Source organism: Electrona antarctica (assembly GCF_951216825.1).
Source record: "Electrona antarctica genome assembly, chromosome: 2".
Taxonomy (NCBI): domain Eukaryota; kingdom Metazoa; phylum Chordata; class Actinopteri; order Myctophiformes; family Myctophidae; genus Electrona; species Electrona antarctica.
The window spans coordinates 47,868,755-47,893,433 of record NC_136807.1 but is presented as its reverse complement, the minus strand read 5'-3'; the positions used below and the strand labels follow the sequence as shown (position 1 = coordinate 47,893,433).

At 42.4% G+C, this 24,679-nt stretch overlaps 3 protein-coding genes across 3 annotated transcripts; all 3 read right to left on the bottom strand.

Annotated features, from left to right (window-relative positions):
- On the bottom strand, positions 1-7,010 carry LOC306935976 (histone H1-like; the record flags this gene model as incomplete). Its single annotated transcript, XM_079519365.1, has 3 exons — positions 1-51; positions 423-524; positions 6,540-7,010. 3 exons carry the CDS (start codon positions 7,008-7,010, stop codon positions 1-3), a joined length of 624 nt encoding a protein of 207 aa, XP_079375491.1.
- A 1,155-nt stretch (positions 7,011-8,165) lies between these two features.
- LOC306933680 (histone H1-like) lies at positions 8,166-18,985 on the bottom strand (the record flags this gene model as incomplete). Its single annotated transcript, XM_079515990.1, has 3 exons — positions 8,166-8,172; positions 13,155-13,300; positions 18,515-18,985. 3 exons carry the CDS (start codon positions 18,983-18,985, stop codon positions 8,166-8,168), a joined length of 624 nt encoding a protein of 207 aa, XP_079372116.1.
- Positions 18,986-23,305: 4,320 nt separating this feature from the next.
- LOC306935984 (histone H1-like) lies at positions 23,306-24,243 on the bottom strand (the record flags this gene model as incomplete). The annotated part of the gene is made up of 2 exons (XM_079519381.1): positions 23,306-23,373; positions 23,703-24,243. The coding sequence occupies 2 exons, from the start codon at positions 24,241-24,243 to the stop codon at positions 23,306-23,308; spliced, it is 609 nt and encodes a 202-aa protein (XP_079375507.1).
- Positions 24,244-24,679: the final 436 nt, after the last annotated feature.

The window sequence follows — 24,679 nt, the reverse complement described above, 5'->3', positions numbered from 1 at the left end:
TTACTTCTTTTTGGGAGCGGCCTTCTTTGCTGCCTTGGGTTTGGCAACCTTCTTGGCTGGAGCTTGGACTTATATCGTGTTATGTAGACAACACTAGATTCGAATTGCATTGTATGTACCCTAACCCTATGATGACTGATTATTATCAGAGCTTTCACGTTTTGATTTAACCAAAAACGAACAGACCTTTGAATAAAACTAAAACAATATCGAAAATGTATATGGAGAAACACGGTCCTCGTCCATTCCACTGTTACGTTCTTAGCTTACGCATTTACTACTTTCTATGTATGTGATGTATTGCCATGCTTTTTGTAAATTTAATGTAAATCGCTCGCTCTGTACATTTGCTTTGCAGCATGGCACATAATGAAGTATCTTAGCCTGGCTAAGAAGCCCGCTGCTGCGGGCTTCTTAGCCACTTTCTTGGGGCTCTTGGCGGCCTTCTTCGGGCTTTTAGCTGCTACTTTCTTGGCGGCAGGCTTCTTGGCTTTCTTGGGTGATTTCTTGGCGGCTGCGGGCTTCTTTGCTGCCACCTTCTTGGGCTTCTTAGCTGCTGCGGGTTTCTTGACTGAAGCAGGCTTCTTTGCTTTAACTGCTTTCTTAGCAATAGGTTTCTTTACCTTCACCGCTTCTGCCTTGTTCATCTTGAAAGAGCCAGAAGCCCCGGTGCCTTTGAGCTGGACCAGGGTGCCTTTAGCGACCAGGCTCTTGACGGCGATCTTAACGCGGGACTTGTTCTTCTCAACATCGTAGCCGCCGGCAGCCAGAGCCTTCTTGACCGCAGCCAGGGACACACCGCTCCGCTCCTTGGAGGCGGACACGGCCTTGACGACCAGCTCAGCGACGCTGGGGCCGGTGTTCTTGGGTCGGGGTGGTGCCTTCTTCTTGGCGGCCTTGGCCAGTGACGGAGCTGGTGCTGGTGCGACTTCTGCCATTATTGTCTCGGATAGTAGATTGCTGTTCCTTCTCTCAAGTAAACTCTCACAGACTGATGCTGAACGCTCTGAAGGGGCTGGACTTAAACACCACATGAGAACCATGTAGAGTCAACACACAAAGGCCCTCTTCTCTCTTGTGCCACTTGTGTTTTCTCCTCGATTAAAACAAGTTATAACAAACTACTGTGTATATTATTTAATGCGACAAAGAGCTGACACACATGTGCCTTTCTATCATGAATGTATATCTAAGATGAAAGCAGTGCACTCCTTTTTAGTAATAACCTCAAAACATCACCTGTCTAGAGTCAGATCAAAGTGTTGCCTTTGTCATTTTTCTTCTAAAATATTGTAAACTATGTTCTAATAACAACAATACTCACAATCAATTTAGTAGACATTCCTGGTGACGTGATACCATAAACTATGATTTTGTTATGTCATCCGTTTTGCTATAAATATAATGTTTTCTGAACGCAGTAAACACACTCCTGTTCAAGGAAAGCATGATGGTGGAGTTGATCCCAACTTCCAATGACAGAATGCCAGCTGTTGGAAAACTTGGTTAATTTTAATTTGGACAAATAACTCACTGTGATCAGAAAACTAAGAGTGTTTAAATCTTCTATAAACTGTATGTATATTTGATTATGGAGACACTTCTCAGGTAGGCCTAGATACTTCTAGCCTGGTTAATAAACCAGACCGAATCAGCCGTTGGCAAAAAAAGAAAAGCCTGCCAGTGTTGTGTGATATTAGTCTGGCTTATTAGCCAGGCTAAGATACTTCATTATGTGCCATGCTGCAAAGCAAATGTACTCATTGTACTCTGTATAAAATACAAATATATATAGGCATACTTCTTCCCTAGTGCCATTTCACACATTTCCATTACAATTACAATTACAATGTATGCGTTTAGCAGACACTCTTAATCCAGAGCGATTTACATTAAATTTACAAAAAGCATGGCAATACATCACATACATAGAAAGGGGAGGCATTGTTTCATTGTATTGAACTCAACAAGATGCTTCACACCAAAACCAGCAGTTGTTCACACTTCATCGTCCTGGAATGGGTGCGGAATGAGACTCTTCTGTACCAAGCAAGTCTAGAGTTTTGGTTTAAATCTAATCTACATGTCTAGTATCAGTGGCTTCTCAAAGCGCGTGGGGGTTGAGGACGCTGTCATTGTACAGCTGCACAACTCCTGAATCCAGTCACCAGGAGTTAATCTGCAATAAAATGTAGTCCAATCTCCCATTTGATGCCCCGTACTGAGTTCAAAGGTTATCTAAAGTCCAATAAACATAACTCATGGGACCTTAAAGAAATTTAATTTTTTAATGATTACCACCGGGATACATATCCCAAAACGAATGGGTCAGCGTGATATGAACAAATGAGTGTGTGTGTGTGTGTGTGTGTGTGTGTGTGTGTGTGTGTGTGTGTGTGTGTGTGTGTGTGTGTGTGTGTGTGTGTGTGTGTGTGTGTGTGTGTGTGTGTGCGTGCGTGCGTGCGTGTATGCATTGATGTAGGCCTATGTATGTGTAAAAGGACCCCCCCTAAAATGAGAAGCTGCATCTCATGCAGAACATTGGGCCACACAACTAATAGTCTTCACGCAATGTCACCCAACACAAGACATTTTGTAAGATGTGTTTATCACTCTTCTACAGTATATAGAAAAACACCAACCTGGGTGTGCTTTTCATTAAAAGCAAATGGCCCATTGATTGATGGCTTCACAAATATTGATGTCAATATTTATTAGGGGTGGGGGGGATTTGCAAAATGTTCTAACTGAATGTATTGATTTGATTACGTGAGTAACTTTGATGTATTTGCGAACGCAGTGAGCATTTACTATGAGACCCAGCAGATCACGTCTGTGTGTCTGTGTGTCTGTGTGTCTGTGTGTCTGTGTGTCACGCTGTAACACCACCCGCCCCCCACCAGAGGGCGCAGCTGTATCACACACAAAAACACACACACATGCACGCACGCACACACACACACACACACACACACACACACACACACACACACACACACAACTTAACTTAACAAAAAACTTAACTTAAAAAAAACTTAACTTAAAAATAAAAACTTAAAAATAAAAACTTAAAAATAAAAACTTAAAAGTAAAAACTTAAAAAAAACTTAACTTAGAAAAACACTTTAAAAAAACGTAACTTAAAAAAAAACACACATGCACGCACACGCACACACACACACACGCACGCACGCACGCACACACACACACACACACACACACACACACACACACAAAACTTAACTTAAAAAAAACTTAACTTACAAAAAAACTTAACTTAAAAAAAAAACTTAAAAAGGAAAAACTTTAAAAGGAAAGAAAAACTTAAAAAAAACTTAACTTAAAAAAAACTTAACTTTAAAAAAAAACTTAAAAAGGAAAAACTTAAAAAGGAAAGAAAAACTTTAAAAGGAAAGAAAAACTTAAAAAAAACTTAACTTAAAAAAAAAACTTAAAAAGGAAAAACTTAAAAAGGAAAGAAAAACTTAAAAAGGAAAGAAAAACTTTAAAAAAACTTAACTTAAAAAAAAACTTAACTTAAAAAAAAGAGAACTTAAAAAAAACCTTAACCTTAAAATTACGTAATTTATTCTAATTGTTGTTTTTGCAATTTACGAGCTGCGTTCGCTTCCCGCGTTCGCGCGTCTTACTTGTAATCTGATGACATGTATTCATTATCTGATGTAATGTAATGCCATGCATTGAATATTGTGTTGTACTGTTTTGGATCAGAGCAATGAGAGCATCATAGATAGGTCAGCAGCAGAAATTATGTTTGCAATACATAATATTAGCAATGAATATTTTAGAAAGGGTCCATATTTTTGCTCGTAAGGCAAAAAAAAATGTATACGAAAATGTATTAATATAAAGCCATAAGCTTCCAGTGCCAACATGTGACCATGACGTAAAAAGTGAGGATAGTATACTCTTATAAAATAATGTGGTCGGCTCTTAAAATAGCCTTTTGTGGGTATAAAGATGGAGCAGGCAGTTTACTTCTTTTTGCATTGTATGTACCCTAACCATATATGATGACTGATTATTATCAGAGCTTTCACGTTTTGATTTAACCAAAAACTAACAGACCTTTGAATAAAACTAATTCAATATCGAAAATTTAGATGGAGAAACACGGTCCTCGTCCATTTTTTTCAGCAGGTAATCGATCCGCTCCGGGCCGGGCATCTCCTCTGGACAAACATACCACCCGACGGCGCGCTTTGAGTCGGGCGGGGAGAGCTGTTTCTCTGGAGAGAAACAGTGCAGTTTGTCATCACGGTCCAGGATGGAACCGGGCCGCTCTGTGGAGACACGTTCCACGGGGAGACGCGGGCAGAGAGGAGACTCCACGACCACCACACCGGTCAGGCCGGTCATCTCCCGCACCAGGCGCTGGAAGAGCAGCTTGCGGATAAGCAGGATCTCCCTCAGAGCCACTGTACCTGGACGGTAACGGTGAGGTTTCTTCACTCCACCGGTTGCCGGCGCGCTCTTACGAGCTGCCTTGGTGGCGAGCTGTTTCCTGGGCGCTTTGCCGCCGGTGGACATACGAGCGGTCTGCTTCTTAGTTCTTGCCATTGTATCTTGTCTTGTTCTCTTCCAAAGAAGTTGAGAATAGAATGCTTATTGCAGCCGCAAACTTCTGCTTTTATTTGCGCTTCTGAGACGCCGTTGTTCTCTGATTGGTCAGTGGTGAGTCCAGGCGATACCCACTCATTAATACCCACTCATCAAAATAATGAAGAGAGCGATTACATTTCAGGACCGCCTAAAATAAAGGTGGTCAATCATAGAGAAAACCTACAGGGATGCCCCCTATGTCAGCTGGTCCAGGGACTATATGCCAGGCGGTAAACCCATTGGATTTAACCAGATTATAAGAAAACAAAAAGAAAGCTATACCTGACGACTGGAAAGAGACTACCAAAAAACATAGCTAAATGGAATGCTATCTATCACTAAAAAGATAATATACATGGCTGAATACCTGAGCACGGTTTGTGTTCCTGTATGCTTTCCGTGTGTGGACATACATAAATTGTTACGTTAAACTGTGTGTGCGTGTGTGTGTGTGTGTGTGTGTGTGTGTGTGTGTGTGTGTGTGTGTGTGTGTGTGTGTGTGTGTGTGTGTGTGTGTGTGTGTGTGTGTGTGTTAGAGAGAGAGGGGGGGGGAGTGGGAATGTCTCTCTCTCTCTCTCTCTCTCTCGCGACCCTTGATACAATAATAATCAATGTGTTGCGTGCCCTGGCCGTGTTAATAAAGTACAAATAAAAACGAGATGATCACCTTTAGGGTAAACATATATGCCCGCCCCTATCCAACCAATCTATAAGTCTACATAAAGTGCTATCTAAGGGGGTAGTGTAAGTGCTACGGGCCATGATGGAGTCTGAAAAGGTGGGTTTTCAGACTATAGCGGAATATTGGGAGTGAGGCTGCAGTTCTGATTGTAATGGGAAGTGCATTCCATAGTTTTGGAACACCATTGCTTGATGTTCTGTGTAAAGCACATTTAATTGACTTGTTGAAATAAAATGGCTTTGCCTTTCATAGTAGCGTGCCCCCCCTCATAGTGTTATTTAGAACAAAAGGAGTCATGCAGAACATTGGGCCACACAACTAATAGTCTTCACGCAATGTCACCCAACACAAGACATTTTGTAAGATGTGTTTATCACTCTTCTACAGTATATAGAAAAACACCAACCTGGGTGTACATGCTTTTCATTAAAAGCAAATGGCCCATTGATTGATGGCTTCAAAAATATTGATGTCAATATGTATTAGGGGTGGGGGGGATTTGCAAAATGTTCTAACTGAATGTATTGATTTGATTACGTGACTAATAAAATGGCTTTGCCTTTCATAGCGTGCCCCCTAGTGTTATTTAGAACAAAAGGAGTCATAAGGCAAAAAAAATGTATACGAAAATGTATTAATATAAAGCCATAAGCTTCCAGTGCCAACATGTGACCATGACGTAAAAAGTGAGGATAGTATACTCTTATAAAATAATGTGGTCGGCTCTTAAAAGAGCCTTTTGTGGGTATAAAGATGGAGCAGGCAGTTTACTTCTTTTTGGGAGCGGCCTTCTTTGCTGCCTTGGGTTTGGCAACCTTCTTGGCTGGAGCTTGGACTTATATCGTGTTATGTAGACAACACTAGATTCGAATTGCATTGTATGTACCCTAACCCTATGATGACTGATTATTATCAGAGCTTTCACGTTTTGATTTAACCAAAAACGAACAGACCTTTGAATAAAACTAAAACAATATCGAAAATGTATATGGAGAAACACGGTCCTCGTCCATTCCACTGTTACGTTCTTAGCTTACGCATTTACTACTTTCTATGTATGTGATGTATTGCCATGCTTTTTGTAAATTTAATGTAAATCGCTCGCTCTGTACATTTGCTTTGCAGCATGGCACATAATGAAGTATCTTAGCCTGGCTAAGAAGCCCGCTGCTGCGGGCTTCTTAGCCACTTTCTTGGGGCTCTTGGCGGCCTTCTTCAGGCTTTTAGCTGCTACTTTCTTGGCGGCAGGCTTCTTGGCTTTCTTGGGTGATTTCTTGGCGGCTGCGGGCTTCTTTGCTGCCACCTTCTTGGGCTTCTTAGCTGCTGCGGGTTTCTTGACTGAAGCAGGCTTCTTTGCTTTAACTGCTTTCTTAGCAATAGGTTTCTTTACCTTCACCGCTTCTGCCTTGTTCATCTTGAAAGAGCCAGAAGCCCCGGTGCCTTTGAGCTGGACCAGGGTGCCTTTAGCGACCAGGCTCTTGACGGCGATCTTAACGCGGGACTTGTTCTTCTCAACATCGTAGCCGCCGGCAGCCAGAGCCTTCTTGACCGCAGCCAGGGACACACCGCTCCGCTCCTTGGAGGCGGACACGGCCTTGACGACCAGCTCAGCGACGCTGGGGCCGGTGTTCTTGGGTCGGGGTGGTGCCTTCTTCTTGGCGGCCTTGGCCAGTGACGGAGCTGGTGCTGGTGCGACTTCTGCCATTATTGTCTCGGATAGTAGATTGCTGTTCCTTCTCTCAAGTAAACTCTCACAGACTGATGCTGAACGCTCTGAAGGGGCTGGACTTAAACACCACATGAGAACCATGTAGAGTCAACACACAAAGGCCCTCTTCTCTCTTGTGCCACTTGTGTTTTCTCCTCGATTAAAACAAGTTATAACAAACTACTGTGTATATTATTTAATGCGACAAAGAGCTGACACACATGTGCCTTTCTATCATGAATGTATATCTAAGATGAAAGCAGTGCACTCCTTTTTAGTAATAACCTCAAAACATCACCTGTCTAGAGTCAGATCAAAGTGTTGCCTTTGTCATTTTTCTTCTAAAATATTGTAAACTATGTTCTAATAACAACAATACTCACAATCAATTTAGTAGACATTCCTGGTGACGTGATACCATAAACTATGATTTTGTTATGTCATCCGTTTTGCTATAAATATAATGTTTTCTGAACGCAGTAAACACACTCCTGTTCAAGGAAAGCATGATGGTGGAGTTGATCCCAACTTCCAATGACAGAATGCCAGCTGTTGGAAAACTTGGTTAATTTTAATTTGGACAAATAACTCACTGTGATCAGAAAACTAAGAGTGTTTAAATCTTCTATAAACTGTATGTATATTTGATTATGGAGACACTTCTCAGGTAGGCCTAGATACTTCTAGCCTGGTTAATAAACCAGACCGAATCAGCCGTTGGCAAAAAAAGAAAAGCCTGCCAGTGTTGTGTGATATTAGTCTGGCTTATTAGCCAGGCTAAGATACTTCATTATGTGCCATGCTGCAAAGCAAATGTACTCATTGTACTCTGTATAAAATACAAATATATATAGGCATACTTCTTCCCTAGTGCCATTTCACACATTTCCATTACAATTACAATTACAATGTATGCGTTTAGCAGACACTCTTAATCCAGAGCGATTTACATTAAATTTACAAAAAGCATGGCAATACATCACATACATAGAAAGGGGAGGCATTGTTTCATTGTATTGAACTCAACAAGATGCTTCACACCAAAACCAGCAGTTGTTCACACTTCATCGTCCTGGAATGGGTGCGGAATGAGACTCTTCTGTACCAAGCAAGTCTAGAGTTTTGGTTTAAATCTAATCTACATGTCTAGTATCAGTGGCTTCTCAAAGCGCGTGGGGGTTGAGGACGCTGTCATTGTACAGCTGCACAACTCCTGAATCCAGTCACCAGGAGTTAATCTGCAATAAAATGTAGTCCAATCTCCCATTTGATGCCCCGTACTGAGTTCAAAGGTTATCTAAAGTCCAATAAACATAACTCATGGGACCTTAAATAAATTTATTTTTTTAATGATTACCACCGGGATACATATCCCAAAACGAATGGGTCAGCGTGATATGAACAAATGAGTGTGTGTGTGTGTGTGTGTGTGTGTGTGTGTGTGTGTGTGTGTGTGTGTGTGTGCGTGCGTGCGTGTATGCATTGATGTAGGCCTATGTATGTGTAAAAGGACCCCCCCTAAAATGAGAAGCTGCATCTCATGCAGAACATTGGGCCACACAACTAATAGTCTTCACGCAATGTCACCCAACACAAGACATTTTGTAAGATGTGTTTATCACTCTTCTACAGTATATAGAAAAACACCAACCTGGGTGTGCTTTTCATTAAAAGCAAATGGCCCATTGATTGATGGCTTCACAAATATTGATGTCAATATTTATTAGGGGTGGGGGGGATTTGCAAAATGTTCTAACTGAATGTATTGATTTGATTACGTGAGTAACTTTGATGTATTAATCTGATGACATGTATTCATTATCTGATGTAATGTAATGCCATGCATTGAATATTGTGTTGTACTGTTTTGGATCAGAGCAATGAGAGCATCATAGATAGGTCAGCAGCAGAAATTATGTTTGAAATACATAATATTAGCAATGAATATTTTAGAAAGGGTCCATATTTTTGCTCGTAAGGCAAAAAAAATGTATACGAAAATGTATTAATATAAAGCCATAAGCTTCCAGTGCCAACATGTGACCATGACGTAAAAAGTGAGGATACTCTTATAAAATAATGTGGTCGGCTCTTAAAAGAAGGGACACTTCACCCTTTTTGCCAAATAATATATATCAATGACGTTTATAAGATTTAGAACACTTTCCTGGCGTTATTTTTTCTGTAATCTCTGGGTTTAGATATTTTAGATTAACGGATGGCTCTGACGTCAGAGACACTCTTCCGTATTGCTACCGGACTACATTGTCTCCTCACACTGCAGCTAGACCAGCCCCAAAACACAGCCGTCACGGACACTGCGATTTGTTCCACCTACAACCTTCGTTGACCGCACCCCCACATGCGCATTTGTTATTGTGTTTGTCATGTCGCCGTCGTCAGCAGAGCAGCACCAGAGAGATGCGCTATGTTGCCACGAATCCCCCCCCCCCCCCCCAACTCTAGATTTATTATAATGATATGAAGTGACTTGCCATAAACCATCCATTAACTCCCCATTCATCCAATTTGCATCTGCTTGTATTAAACAACATTAAACTCACCAACATTGCAGCTGTAGGGAAAGCTTGAATATCCACTTTCAAACTGCAAAGCTTTTGTTTCATAAAAATCCACCGAATCTTTTTCCCACTCAGCTCTGCACTTAGTTTTTCTTCTTTTTTAGTTCTATCTCACTACTAGAACTTTCTGACTCTGAGGTAGATAAGATTTTTGGCTGTCAACAGCATCCATTTGTTTTTTCAATGTTGTGGACCCGGAGCGTGGTGAAATAGTTGCTAAGATACGATACTGCATAGTGATTGGCTCTGCTGCATGCCTATGAAGAGTACTGACCAATGAGCTGAGCCTAGCGCCCTTCCAGACACCAGGTTCCAGTGTCTTGCTTTCCTGTTCCTATAGCTCAGTCGGCTGCCCCTTCTTATTACTGCATGGGAGCGAGTGACTGAGAATCACCATAACGCGCTGTCATTTTTCCACGAGACAAAAATACGGGATTAAGTGCGTCCCGTATCGGTTCATTACGGGACAGGTCTTTTAGTTGCCAAATACGGTACGATCGTATCTTAGCAACTATTTCACCACGCTCCGGTCCACAACATTGAAAAAACAAATGGATGCTGTTGACAGCCAAAAATCTTATCTACCTCAGAGTCAGAAAGTTCTAGTAGTGAGATAGAACTAAAAAAGAAGAAAAACTAAGTGCAGAGCTGAGTGGGAAAAAGATTCGGTGGATTTTTATGAAACAAAAGCTTTGCAGTTTGAAAGTGGATATTCAAGCTTTCCCTACAGCTGCAATGTTGGTGAGTTTAATGTTGTTTAATACAAGCAGATGCAAATTGGATGAATGGGGAGTTAATGGATGGTTTATGGCAAGTCACGTCGTATCATTATAATAAATCTAGAGTTGGGGGGGGGGGGGGGGGGGGATTCGTGGCAACATAGCGCGTCTCTCTGGTGCTGCTCTGCTGACAACGGCGACATGACAAACACAATAACAAATGCGCATGTGGGGGTGCGGTCAACGAAGGTTGTAGGTGGAACAAATCGCAGTGTCCGTGACGGCTGTGTTTTGGGGCTGGTCTAGCTGCAGTGTGAGGAGACAATGTAGTCCGGTAGCAATACGGAAGAGTGTCTCTGACGTCAGAGCCATCCGTTAATCTAAAATATCTAAACCCAGAGATTACAGAAAAAATAACGCCAGGAAAGTGTTCTAAATCTTATAAACGTCATTGATATATATTATTTGGCAAAAAGGGTGAAGTGTCCCTTTAAAAGAGCCTTTTGTGGGTATAAAGATGGAGCAGGCAGTTTACTTCTTTTTGCATTGTATGTACCCTAACCCTATGATGACTGATTATTATCAGAGCTTTCACGTTTTGATTTAACCAAAAACTAACAGACCTTTGAATAAAACTAATTCAATATCGAAAATGTATATGGAGAAACACGGTCCTCGTCCATTTTTTTCAGCAGGTAATCGATCCGCTCCGGGCCGGGCATCTCCTCTGGACAAACATACCACCCGACGGCGCGCTTTGAGTCGGGCGGGGAGAGCTGTTTCTCTGGAGAGAAACAGTGCAGTTTGTCATCACGGTCCAGGATGGAGCCGGCGCGCTCTTACGAGCTGCCTTGGTGGCGAGCTGTTTCCTGGGCGCTTTGCCGCCGGTGGACATACGAGCGGTCTGCTTCTTAGTTCTTGCCATTGTATCTTGTCTTGTTCTCTTCCAAAGAAGTTGAGAATAGAATGCTTATTGCAGCCGCAAACTTCTGCTTTTATTTGCGCTTCTGAGACGCCGTTGTTCTCTGATTGGTCAGTGGTGAGTCCAGGCGATACCCACTCATTAATACCCACTCATCAAAATAATGAAGAGAGCGATTACATTTCAGGACCGCCTAAAATAAAGGTGGTCAATCATAGAGAAAACCTACAGGGATGCCCCCTATGTCAGCTGGTCCAGGGACTATATGCCAGGCGGTAAACCCATTGGATTTAACCAGATTATAAGAAAACAAAAAGAAAGCTATACCTGACGACTGGAAAGAGACTACCAAAAAACATAGCTAAATGGAATGCTATCTATCACTAAAAAGATAATATACATGGCTGAATACCTGAGCACGGTTTGTGTTCCTGTATGCTTTCCGTGTGTGGACATACATAAATTGTTACGTTAAACTGTGTGTGCGTGTGTGTGTGTGTGAGTGTGTGTGTGTGTGTGTGTGTGTGTGTGTGTGTGTGTGTGTGTGTGTGTGTGTGTGTGTGTGTGTGTGTGTGTGTGTGTGTGTGTGTGTGTGTGTGTGTGTGTGTGTGTGTTAGAGAGAGAGGGGGGGGGAGTGGGAATGTCTCTCTCTCTCTCTCTCTCTCTCTCTCTCTCTCTCTCTCTCTCTCGCGACCCTTGATACAATAATAATCAATGTGTTGCGTGCCCTGGCCGTGTTAATAAAGTACAAATAAAAACGAGATGATCACCTTTAGGGTAAACATATATGCCCGCCCCTATCCAACCAATCTATAAGTCTACATAAAGTGCTATCTAAGGGGGTAGTGTAAGTGCTACGGGCCATGATGGAGTCTGAAAAGGTGGGTTTTCAGACTATAGCGGAATATTGGGAGTGAGGCTGCAGTTCTGATTGTAATGGGAAGTGCATTCCATAGTTTTGGAACACCATTGCTTGATGTTCTGTGTAAAGCACATTTAATTGACTTGTTGAAATAAAATGGCTTTGCCTTTCATAGTAGCGTGCCCCCCCTCATAGTGTTATTTAGAACAAAAGGAGTCATGCAGAACATTGGGCCACACAACTAATAGTCTTCACGCAATGTCACCCAACACAAGACATTTTGTAAGATGTGTTTATCACTCTTCTACAGTATATAGAAAAACACCAACCTGGGTGTACATGCTTTTCATTAAAAGCAAATGGCCCATTGATTGATGGCTTCAAAAATATTGATGTCAATATGTATTAGGGGTGGGGGGGATTTGCAAAATGTTCTAACTGAATGTATTGATTTGATTACGTGACTAATAAAATGGCTTTGCCTTTCATAGCGTGCCCCCTAGTGTTATTTAGAACAAAAGGAGTCATAAGGCAAAAAAAATGTATACGAAAATGTATTAATATAAAGCCATAAGCTTCCAGTGCCAACATGTGACCATGACGTAAAAAGTGAGGATAGTATACTCTTATAAAATAATGTGGTCGGCTCTTAAAAGAGCCTTTTGTGGGTATAAAGATGGAGCAGGCAGTTTACTTCTTTTTGGGAGCGGCCTTCTTTGCTGCCTTGGGTTTGGCAACCTTCTTGGCTGGAGCTTGGACTTATATCGTGTTATGTAGACAACACTAGATTCGAATTGCATTGTATGTACCCTAACCCTATGATGACTGATTATTATCAGAGCTTTCACGTTTTGATTTAACCAAAAACGAACAGACCTTTGAATAAAACTAAAACAATATCGAAAATGTATATGGAGAAACACGGTCCTCGTCCATTCCACTGTTACGTTCTTAGCTTACGCATTTACTACTTTCTATGTATGTGATGTATTGCCATGCTTTTTGTAAATTTAATGTAAATCGCTCGCTCTGTACATTTGCTTTGCAGCATGGCACATAATGAAGTATCTTAGCCTGGCTAAGAAGCCCGCTGCTGCGGGCTTCTTAGCCACTTTCTTGGGGCTCTTGGCGGCCTTCTTCGGGCTTTTAGCTGCTACTTTCTTGGCGGCAGGCTTCTTGGCTTTCTTGGGTGATTTCTTGGCGGCTGCGGGCTTCTTTGCTGCCACCTTCTTGGGCTTCTTAGCTGCTGCGGGTTTCTTGACTGAAGCAGGCTTCTTTGCTTTAACTGCTTTCTTAGCAATAGGTTTCTTTACCTTCACCGCTTCTGCCTTGTTCATCTTGAAAGAGCCAGAAGCCCCGGTGCCTTTGAGCTGGACCAGGGTGCCTTTAGCGACCAGGCTCTTGACGGCGATCTTAACGCGGGACTTGTTCTTCTCAACATCGTAGCCGCCGGCAGCCAGAGCCTTCTTGACCGCAGCCAGGGACACACCGCTCCGCTCCTTGGAGGCGGACACGGCCTTGACGACCAGCTCAGCGACGCTGGGGCCGGTGTTCTTGGGTCGGGGTGGTGCCTTCTTCTTGGCGGCCTTGGCCAGTGACGGAGCTGGTGCTGGTGCGACTTCTGCCATTATTGTCTCGGATAGTAGATTGCTGTTCCTTCTCTCAAGTAAACTCTCACAGACTGATGCTGAACGCTCTGAAGGGGCTGGACTTAAACACCACATGAGAACCATGTAGAGTCAACACACAAAGGCCCTCTTCTCTCTTGTGCCACTTGTGTTTTCTCCTCGATTAAAACAAGTTATAACAAACTACTGTGTATATTATTTAATGCGACAAAGAGCTGACACACATGTGCCTTTCTATCATGAATGTATATCTAAGATGAAAGCAGTGCACTCCTTTTTAGTAATAACCTCAAAACATCACCTGTCTAGAGTCAGATCAAAGTGTTGCCTTTGTCATTTTTCTTCTAAAATATTGTAAACTATGTTCTAATAACAACAATACTCACAATCAATTTAGTAGACATTCCTGGTGACGTGATACCATAAACTATGATTTTGTTATGTCATCCGTTTTGCTATAAATATAATGTTTTCTGAACGCAGTAAACACACTCCTGTTCAAGGAAAGCATGATGGTGGAGTTGATCCCAACTTCCAATGACAGAATGCCAGCTGTTGGAAAACTTGGTTAATTTTAATTTGGACAAATAACTCACTGTGATCAGAAAACTAAGAGTGTTTAAATCTTCTATAAACTGTATGTATATTTGATTATGGAGACACTTCTCAGGTAGGCCTAGATACTTCTAGCCTGGTTAATAAACCAGACCGAATCAGCCGTTGGCAAAAAAAGAAAAGCCTGCCAGTGTTGTGTGATATTAGTCTGGCTTATTAGCCAGGCTAAGATACTTCATTATGTGCCATGCTGCAAAGCAAATGTACTCATTGTACTCTGTATAAAATACAAATATATATAGGCATACTTCTTCCCTAGTGCCATTTCACACATTTCCATTACAATTACAATTACAATGTATGCGTTTAGCAGACACTCTTAATCCAGAGCGATTTACATTAAATTTACAAAAAGCATGGCAATACATCACATACATAGAAAGGGGAGGCATTGTTTCATTGTATTGAACTCAACAAGATGCTTCACACCAAAACCAGCAGTTGTTCACACTTCATCGTCCTGGAATGGGTGCGGAATGAGACTCTTCTGTACCAAGCAAGTCTAGAGTTTTGGTTTAAATCTAATCTACATGTCTAGTATCAGTGGCTTCTCAAAGCGCGTGGGGGTTGAGGACGCTGTCATTGTACAGCTGCACAACTCCTGAATCCAGTCACCAGGAGTTAATCTGCAATAAAATGTAGTCCAATCTCCCATTTGATGCCCCGTACTGAGTTCAAAGGTTATCTAAAGTCCAATAAACATAACTCATGGGACCTTAAAGAAATTTAATTTTTTAATGATTACCACCGGGATACATATCCCAAAACGAATGGGTCAGCGTGATATGAACAAATGAGTGTGTGTGTGTGTGTGTGTGTGTGTGTGTGTGTGTGTGTGTGTGTGTGTGTGTGTGTGTGTGTGTGTGTGTGTGTGTGTGTGTGTGTGTGTGTGTGTGTGTGTGTGTGTGTGTGTGTGTGTGTGTGTGTGTGTGTGCGTGCGTGCGTGCGTGTATGCATTGATGTAGGCCTATGTATGTGTAAAAGGACCCCCCCTAAAATGAGAAGCTGCATCTCATGCAGAACATTGGGCCACACAACTAATAGTCTTCACGCAATGTCACCCAACACAAGACATTTTGTAAGATGTGTTTATCACTCTTCTACAGTATATAGAAAAACACCAACCTGGGTGTGCTTTTCATTAAAAGCAAATGGCCCATTGATTGATGGCTTCACAAATATTGATGTCAATATTTATTAGGGGTGGGGGGGATTTGCAAAATGTTCTAACTGAATGTATTGATTTGATTACGTGAGTAACTTTGATGTATTAATCTGATGACATGTATTCATTATCTGATGTAATGTAATGCCATGCATTGAATATTGTGTTGTACTGTTTTGGATCAGAGCAATGAGAGCATCATAGATAGGTCAGCAGCAGAAATTATGTTTGCAATACATAATATTAGCAATGAATATTTTAGAAAGGGTCCATATTTTTGCTCGTAAGGCAAAAAAAAATGTATACGAAAATGTATTAATATAAAGCCATAAGCTTCCAGTGCCAACATGTGACCATGACGTAAAAAGTGAGGATAGTATACTCTTATAAAATAATGTGGTCGGCTCTTAAAAGAGCCTTTTGTGGGTATAAAGATGGAGCAGGCAGTTTACTTCTTTTTGCATTGTATGTACCCTAACCCTATGATGACTGATTATTATCAGAGCTTTCACGTTTTGATTTAACCAAAAACTAACAGACCTTTGAATAAAACTAATTCAATATCGAAAATGTATATGGAGAAACACGGTCCTCGTCCATTTTTTTCAGCAGGTAATCGATCCGCTCCGGGCCGGGCATCTCCTCTGGACAAACATACCACCCGACGGCGCGCTTTGAGTCGGGCGGGGAGAGCTGTTTCTCTGGAGAGAAACAGTGCAGTTTGTCATCACGGTCCAGGATGGAACCGGGCCGCTCTGTGGAGACACGTTCCACGGGGAGACGCGGGCAGAGAGGAGACTCCACGACCACCACACCGGTCAGGCCGGTCATCTCCCGCACCAGGCGCTGGAAGAGCAGCTTGCGGATAAGCAGGATCTCCCTCAGAGCCACTGTACCTGGACGGTAACGGTGAGGTTTCTTCACTCCACCGGTTGCCGGCGCGCTCTTACGAGCTGCCTTGGTGGCGAGCTGTTTCCTGGGCGCTTTGCCGCCGGTGGACATACGAGCGGTCTGCTTCTTAGTTCTTGCCATTGTATCTTGTCTTGTTCTCTTCCAAAGAAGTTGAGAATAGAATGCTTATTGCAGCCGCAAACTTCTGCTTTTATTTGCGCTTCTGAGACGCCGTTGTTCTCTGATTGGTCAGTGGTGAGTCCAGGCGATACCCACTCATTAATACCCACTCATCAAAATAATGAAGAGAGCGATTACATTTCAGGACCGCCTAAAATAAAGGTGGTCAATCATAGAGAAAACCTACAGGGATGCCCCCTATGTCAGCTGGTCCAGGGACTATATGCCAGGCGGTAAACCCATTGGATTTAACCAGATTATAAGAAAACAAAAAGAAAGCTATACCTGACGACTGGAAAGAGACTACCAAAAAACATAGCTAAATGGAATGCTATCTATCACTAAAAAGATAATATACATGGCTGAATACCTGAGCACGGTTTGTGTTCCTGTATGCTTTCCGTGTGTGGACATACATAAATTGTTACGTTAAACTGTGTGTGCGTGTGTGTGTGTGTGTGTGTGTGTGTGTGTGTGTGTGTGTGTGTGTGTGTGTGTGTGTGTGTGTGTGTGTGTGTGTGTGTGTGTGTGTGTGTGTGTGTTAGAGAGAGAGGGGGGGGGAGTGGGAATGTCTCTCTCTCTCTCTCTCTCTCTCTCTCTCTCTCTCGCGACCCTTGATACAATAATAATCAATGTGTTGCGTGCCCTGGCCGTGTTAATAAAGTACAAATAAAAACGAGATGATCACCTTTAGGGTAAACATATATGCCCGCCCCTATCCAACCAATCTATAAGTCTACATAAAGTGCTATCTAAGGGGGTAGTGTAAGTGCTACGGGCCATGATGGAGTCTGAAAAGGTGGGTTTTCAGACTATAGCGGAATATTGGGAGTGAGGCTGCAGTTCTGATTGTAATGGGAAGTGCATTCCATAGTTTTGGAACACCATTGCTTGATGTTCTGTGTAAAGCACATTTAATTGACTTGTTGAAATAAAATGGCTTTGCCTTTCATAGTAGCGTGCCCCCCCTCATAGTGTTATTTAGAACAAAAGGAGTCATGCAGAACATTGGGCCACACAACTAATAGTCTTCACGCAATGTCACCCAACACAAGACATTTTGTAAGATGTGTTTATCACTCTTCTACAGTATATAGAAAAACACCAACCTGGGTGTACATGCTTTTCATTAAAAGCAAATGGCCCATTGATTGATGGCTTCAAAAATATTGATGTCAATATGTATTAGGGGTGGGGGGGATTTGCAAAATGTTCTAACTGAATGTATTGATTTGATTACGTGACTAATAAAATGGCTTTGCCTTTCATAGCGTGCCCCCTAGTGTTATTTAGAACAAAAGGAGTCATAAGGCAAAAAAAATGTATACGAAAATGTATTAATATAAAGCCATAAGCTTCCAGTGCCAACATGTGACCATGACGTAAAAAGTGAGGATAGTATACTCTTATAAAATAATGTGGTCGGCTCTTAAAAGAGCCTTTTGTGGGTATAAAGATGGAGCAGGCAGTTTACTTCTTTTTGGGAGCGGCCTTCTTTGCTGCCTTGGGTTTGGCAACCTTCTTGGCTGGAGCTTGGACTTATATCGTGTTATGTAGACAACACTAGATTCGAATTGCATTGTATGTACCCTAACCCTATGATGACTGATTATTATCAGAGCTTTCACGTTTTGATTTAACCAAAAACGAACAGACCTTTGAATAAAACTAAAACAATATCGAAAATGTATATGGAGAAACACGGTCCTCGTCCATTCCACTGTTACGTTCTTAGCTTACGCATTTACTACTTTCTATGTATGTGATGTATTGCCATGCTTTTTGTAAATTTAATGTAAATCGCTCGCTCTGTACATTTGCTTTGCAGCATGGCACATAATGAAGTATCTTAGCCTGGCTAAGAAGCCCGCTGCTGCGGGCTTCTTAGCCACTTTCTTGGGGCTCTTGGCGGCCTTCTTCGGGCTTTTAGCTGCTACTTTCTTGGCGGCAGGCTTCTTGGCTTTCTTGGGTGATTTCTTGGCGGCTGCGGGCTTCTTTGCTGCCACCTTCTTGGGCTTCTTAGCTGCTGCGGGTTTCTTGACTGAAGCAGGCTTCTTTGCTTTAACTGCTTTCTTAGCAATAGGTTTCTTTACCTTCACCGCTTCTGCCTTGTTCATCTTGAAAGAGCCAGAAGCCCCGGTGCCTTTGAGCTGGACCAGGGTGCCTTTAGCGACCAGGCTCTTGACGGCGATCTTAACGCGGGACTTGTTCTTCTCAACATCGTAGCCGCCGGCAGCCAGAGCCTTCTTGACCGCAGCCAGGGACACACCGCTCCGCTCCTTGGAGGCGGACACGGCCTTGACGACCAGCTCAGCGACGCTGGGGCCGGTGTTCTTGGGTCGGGGTGGTGCCTTCTTCTTGGCGGCCTTGGCCAGTGACGGAGCTGGTGCTGGTGCGACTTCTGCCATTATTGTCTCGGATAGTAGATTGCTGTTCCTTCTCTCAAGTAAACTCTCACAGACTGATGCTGAACGCTCTGAAGGGGCTGGACTTAAACACCACATGAGAACCATGTAGAGTCAACACACAAAGGCCCTCTTCTCTCTTGTGCCACTTGTGTTTTCTCCTCGATTAAAACAAGTTATAACAAACTACTGTGTATATTATTTAATGCGACAAAGAGCTGACACACATGTGCCTTTCTATCATGAATGTATATCTAAGATGAAAGCAGTGCACTCCTTTTTAGTAATAACCTCAAAACATCACCTGTCTAGAGTCAGATCAAAGTGTTGCCTTTGTCATTTTTCTTCTAAAATATTGTAAACTACGTTCTAATAACAACAATACTCACAATCAATTTAGTAGACATTCCTGGTGACGTGATACCATAAACTATGATTTTGTTATGTCATCCGTTTTGCTATAAATATAATGTTTTCTGAACGCAGTAAACACACTCCTGTTCAAGGAAAGCATGATGGTGGAGTTGATCCCAACTTCCAATGACAGAATGCCAGCTGTTGGAAAACTTGGTTAATTTTAATTTGGACAAATAACTCACTGTGATCAGAAAACTAAGAGTGTTTAAATCTTCTATAAACTGTATGTATATTTGATTATGGAGACACTTCTCAGGTAGGCCTAGATACTTCTAGCCTGGTTAATAAACCAGACCGAATCAGCCGTTGGCAAAAAAAGAAAAGCCTGCCAGTGTTGTGTGATATTAGTCTGGCTTATTAGCCAGGCTAAGATACTTCATTATGTGCCATGCTGCAAAGCAAATGTACTCATTGTACTCTGTATAAAATACAAATATATATAGGCATACTTCTTCCCTAGTGCCATTTCACACATTTCCATTACAATTACAATTACAATGTATGCGTTTAGCAGACACTCTTAATCCAGAGCGATTTACATTAAATTTACAAAAAGCATGGCAATACATCACATACATAGAAAGGGGAGGCATTGTTTCATTGTATTGAACTCAACAAGATGCTTCACACCAAAACCAGCAGTTGTTCACACTTCATCGTCCTGGAATGGGTGCGGAATGAGACTCTTCTGTACCAAGCAAGTCTAGAGTTTTGGTTTAAATCTAATCTACATGTCTAGTATCAGTGGCTTCTCAAAGCGCGTGGGGGTTGAGGACGCTGTCATTGTACAGCTGCACAACTCCTGAATCCAGTCACCAGGAGTTAATCTGCAATAAAATGTAGTCCAATCTCCCATTTGATGCCCCGTACTGAGTTCAAAGGTTATCTAAAGTCCAATAAACATAACTCATGGGACCTTAAATAAATTTATTTTTTTAATGATTACCACCGGGATACATATCCCAAAACGAATGGGTCAGCGTGATATGAACAAATGAGTGTGTGTGTGTGTGTGTGTGTGTGTGTGTGTGTGTGTGTGTGTGTGTGTGTGTGTGTGTGTGTGTGTGTGTGTGTGTGTGTGTGTGTGTGTGTGTGTGTGTGTGTGTGTGTGTGTGTGTGTGTGTGTGTGTGCGTGCGTGCGTGTATGCATTGATGTAGGCCTATGTATGTGTAAAAGGACCCCCCTAAAATGAGAAGCTGCATCTCATGCAGAACATTGGGCCACACAACTAATAGTCTTCACGCAATGTCACCCAACACAAGACATTTTGTAAGATGTGTTTATCACTCTTCTACAGTATATAGAAAAACACCAACCTGGGTGTGCTTTTCATTAAAAGCAAATGGCCCATTGATTGATGGCTTCACAAATATTGATGTCAATATTTATTAGGGGTGGGGGGGATTTGCAAAATGTTCTAACTGAATGTATTGATTTGATTACGTGAGTAACTTTGATGTATTAATCTGATGACATGTATTCATTATCTGATGTAATGTAATGCCATGCATTGAATATTGTGTTGTACTGTTTTGGATCAGAGCAATGAGAGCATCATAGATAGGTCAGCAGCAGAAATTATGTTTGAAATACATAATATTAGCAATGAATATTTTAGAAAGGGTCCATATTTTTGCTCGTAAGGCAAAAAAAATGTATACGAAAATGTATTAATATAAAGCCATAAGCTTCCAGTGCCAACATGTGACCATGACGTAAAAAGTGAGGATACTCTTATAAAATAATGTGGTCGGCTCTTAAAAGAGCCTTTTGTGGGTATAAAGATGGAGCAGGCAGTTTACTTCTTTTTGCATTGTATGTACCCTAACCCTATGATGACTGATTATTATCAGAGCTTTCACGTTTTGATTTAACCAAAAACTAACAGACCTTTGAATAAAACTAATTCAATATCGAAAATGTATATGGAGAAACACGGTCCTCGTCCATTTTTTTCAGCAGGTAATCGATCCGCTCCGGGCCGGGCATCTCCTCTGGACAAACATACCACCCGACGGCGCGCTTTGAGTCGGGCGGGGAGAGCTGTTTCTCTGGAGAGAAACAGTGCAGTTTGTCATCACGGTCCAGGATGGAACCGGGCCGCTCTGTGGAGACACGTTCCACGGGGAGACGCGGGCAGAGAGGAGACTCCACGACCACCACACCGGTCAGGCCGGTCATCTCCCGCACCAGGCGCTGGAAGAGCAGCTTGCGGATAAGCAGGATCTCCCTCAGAGCCACTGTACCTGGACGGTAACGGTGAGGTTTCTTCACTCCACCGGTTGCCGGCGCGCTCTTACGAGCTGCCTTGGTGGCGAGCTGTTTCCTGGGCGCTTTGCCGCCGGTGGACATACGAGCGGTCTGCTTCTTAGTTCTTGCCATTGTATCTTGTCTTGTTCTCTTCCAAAGAAGTTGAGAATAGAATGCTTATTGCAGCCGCAAACTTCTGCTTTTATTTGCGCTTCTGAGACGCCGTTGTTCTCTGATTGGTCAGTGGTGAGTCCAGGCGATACCCACTCATTAATACCCACTCATCAAAATAATGAAGAGAGCGATTACATTTCAGGACCGCCTAAAATAAAGGTGGTCAATCATAGAGAAAACCTACAGGGATGCCCCCTATGTCAGCTGGTCCAGGGACTATATGCCAGGCGGTAAACCCATTGGATTTAACCAGATTATAAGAAAACAAAAAGAAAGCTATACCTGACGACTGGAAAGAGACTACCAAAAAACATAGCTAAATGGAATGCTATCTATCACTAAAAAGATAATATACATGGCTGAATACCTGAGCACGGTTTGTGTTCCTGTATGCTTTCCGTGTGTGGACATACATAAATTGTTACGTTAAACTGTGTGTGCGTGTGTGTGTGTGTGTGTGTGTGTGTGTGTGTGTGTGTGTGTGTGTGTGTGTGTGTGTGTGTGTGTGTGTGTGTGTGTGTGTGTGTGTGTGTGTGTGTGTGTGTGTGTTAGAGAGAGAGGGGGGGGGAGTGGGAATGTCTCTCTCTCTCTCTCTCTCTCTCTCTCTCTCTCTCTCTCGCGACCCTTGATACAATAATAATCAATGTGTTGCGTGCCCTGGCCGTGTTAATAAAGTACAAATAAAAACGAGATGATCACCTTTAGGGTAAACATATATGCCCGCCCCTATCCAACCAATCTATAAGTCTACATAAAGTGCTATCTAAGGGGGTAGTGTAAGTGCTACGGGCCATGATGGAGTCTGAAAAGGTGGGTTTTCAGACTATAGCGGAATATTGGGAGTGAGGCTGCAGTTCTGATTGTAATGGGAAGTGCATTCCATAGTTTTGGAACACCATTGCTTGATGTTCTGTGTAAAGCACATTTAATTGACTTGTTGAAATAAAATGGCTTTGCCTTTCATAGTAGCGTGCCCCCCCTCATAGTGTTATTTAGAACAAAAGGAGTCATGCAGAACATTGGGCCACACAACTAATAGTCTTCACGCAATGTCACCCAACACAAGACATTTTGTAAGATGTGTTTATCACTCTTCTACAGTATATAGAAAAACACCAACCTGGGTGTACATGCTTTTCATTAAAAGCAAATGGCCCATTGATTGATGGCTTCAAAAATATTGATGTCAATATGTATTAGGGGTGGGGGGGATTTGCAAAATGTTCTAACTGAATGTATTGATTTGATTACGTGACTAATAAAATGGCTTTGCCTTTCATAGCGTGCCCCCTAGTGTTATTTAGAACAAAAGGAGTCATAAGGCAAAAAAAATGTATACGAAAATGTATTAATATAAAGCCATAAGCTTCCAGTGCCAACATGTGACCATGACGTAAAAAGTGAGGATAGTATACTCTTATAAAATAATGTGGTCGGCTCTTAAAAGAGCCTTTTGTGGGTATAAAGATGGAGCAGGCAGTTTACTTCTTTTTGGGAGCGGCCTTCTTTGCTGCCTTGGGTTTGGCAACCTTCTTGGCTGGAGCTTGGACTTATATCGTGTTATGTAGACAACACTAGATTCGAATTGCATTGTATGTACCCTAACCCTATGATGACTGATTATTATCAGAGCTTTCACGTTTTGATTTAACCAAAAACGAACAGACCTTTGAATAAAACTAAAACAATATCGAAAATGTATATGGAGAAACACGGTCCTCGTCCATTCCACTGTTACGTTCTTAGCTTACGCATTTACTACTTTCTATGTATGTGATGTATTGCCATGCTTTTTGTAAATTTAATGTAAATCGCTCGCTCTGTACATTTGCTTTGCAGCATGGCACATAATGAAGTATCTTAGCCTGGCTAAGAAGCCCGCTGCTGCGGGCTTCTTAGCCACTTTCTTGGGGCTCTTGGCGGCCTTCTTCGGGCTTTTAGCTGCTACTTTCTTGGCGGCAGGCTTCTTGGCTTTCTTGGGTGATTTCTTGGCGGCTGCGGGCTTCTTTGCTGCCACCTTCTTGGGCTTCTTAGCTGCTGCGGGTTTCTTGACTGAAGCAGGCTTCTTTGCTTTAACTGCTTTCTTAGCAATAGGTTTCTTTACCTTCACCGCTTCTGCCTTGTTCATCTTGAAAGAGCCAGAAGCCCCGGTGCCTTTGAGCTGGACCAGGGTGCCTTTAGCGACCAGGCTCTTGACGGCGATCTTAACGCGGGACTTGTTCTTCTCAACATCGTAGCCGCCGGCAGCCAGAGCCTTCTTGACCGCAGCCAGGGACACACCGCTCCGCTCCTTGGAGGCGGACACGGCCTTGACGACCAGCTCAGCGACGCTGGGGCCGGTGTTCTTGGGTCGGGGTGGTGCCTTCTTCTTGGCGGCCTTGGCCAGTGACGGAGCTGGTGCTGGTGCGACTTCTGCCATTATTGTCTCGGATAGTAGATTGCTGTTCCTTCTCTCAAGTAAACTCTCACAGACTGATGCTGAACGCTCTGAAGGGGCTGGACTTAAACACCACATGAGAACCATGTAGAGTCAACACACAAAGGCCCTCTTCTCTCTTGTGCCACTTGTGTTTTCTCCTCGATTAAAACAAGTTATAACAAACTACTGTGTATATTATTTAATGCGACAAAGAGCTGACACACATGTGCCTTTCTATCATGAATGTATATCTAAGATGAAAGCAGTGCACTCCTTTTTAGTAATAACCTCAAAACATCACCTGTCTAGAGTCAGATCAAAGTGTTGCCTTTGTCATTTTTCTTCTAAAATATTGTAAACTACGTTCTAATAACAACAATACTCACAATCAATTTAGTAGACATTCCTGGTGACGTGATACCATAAACTATGATTT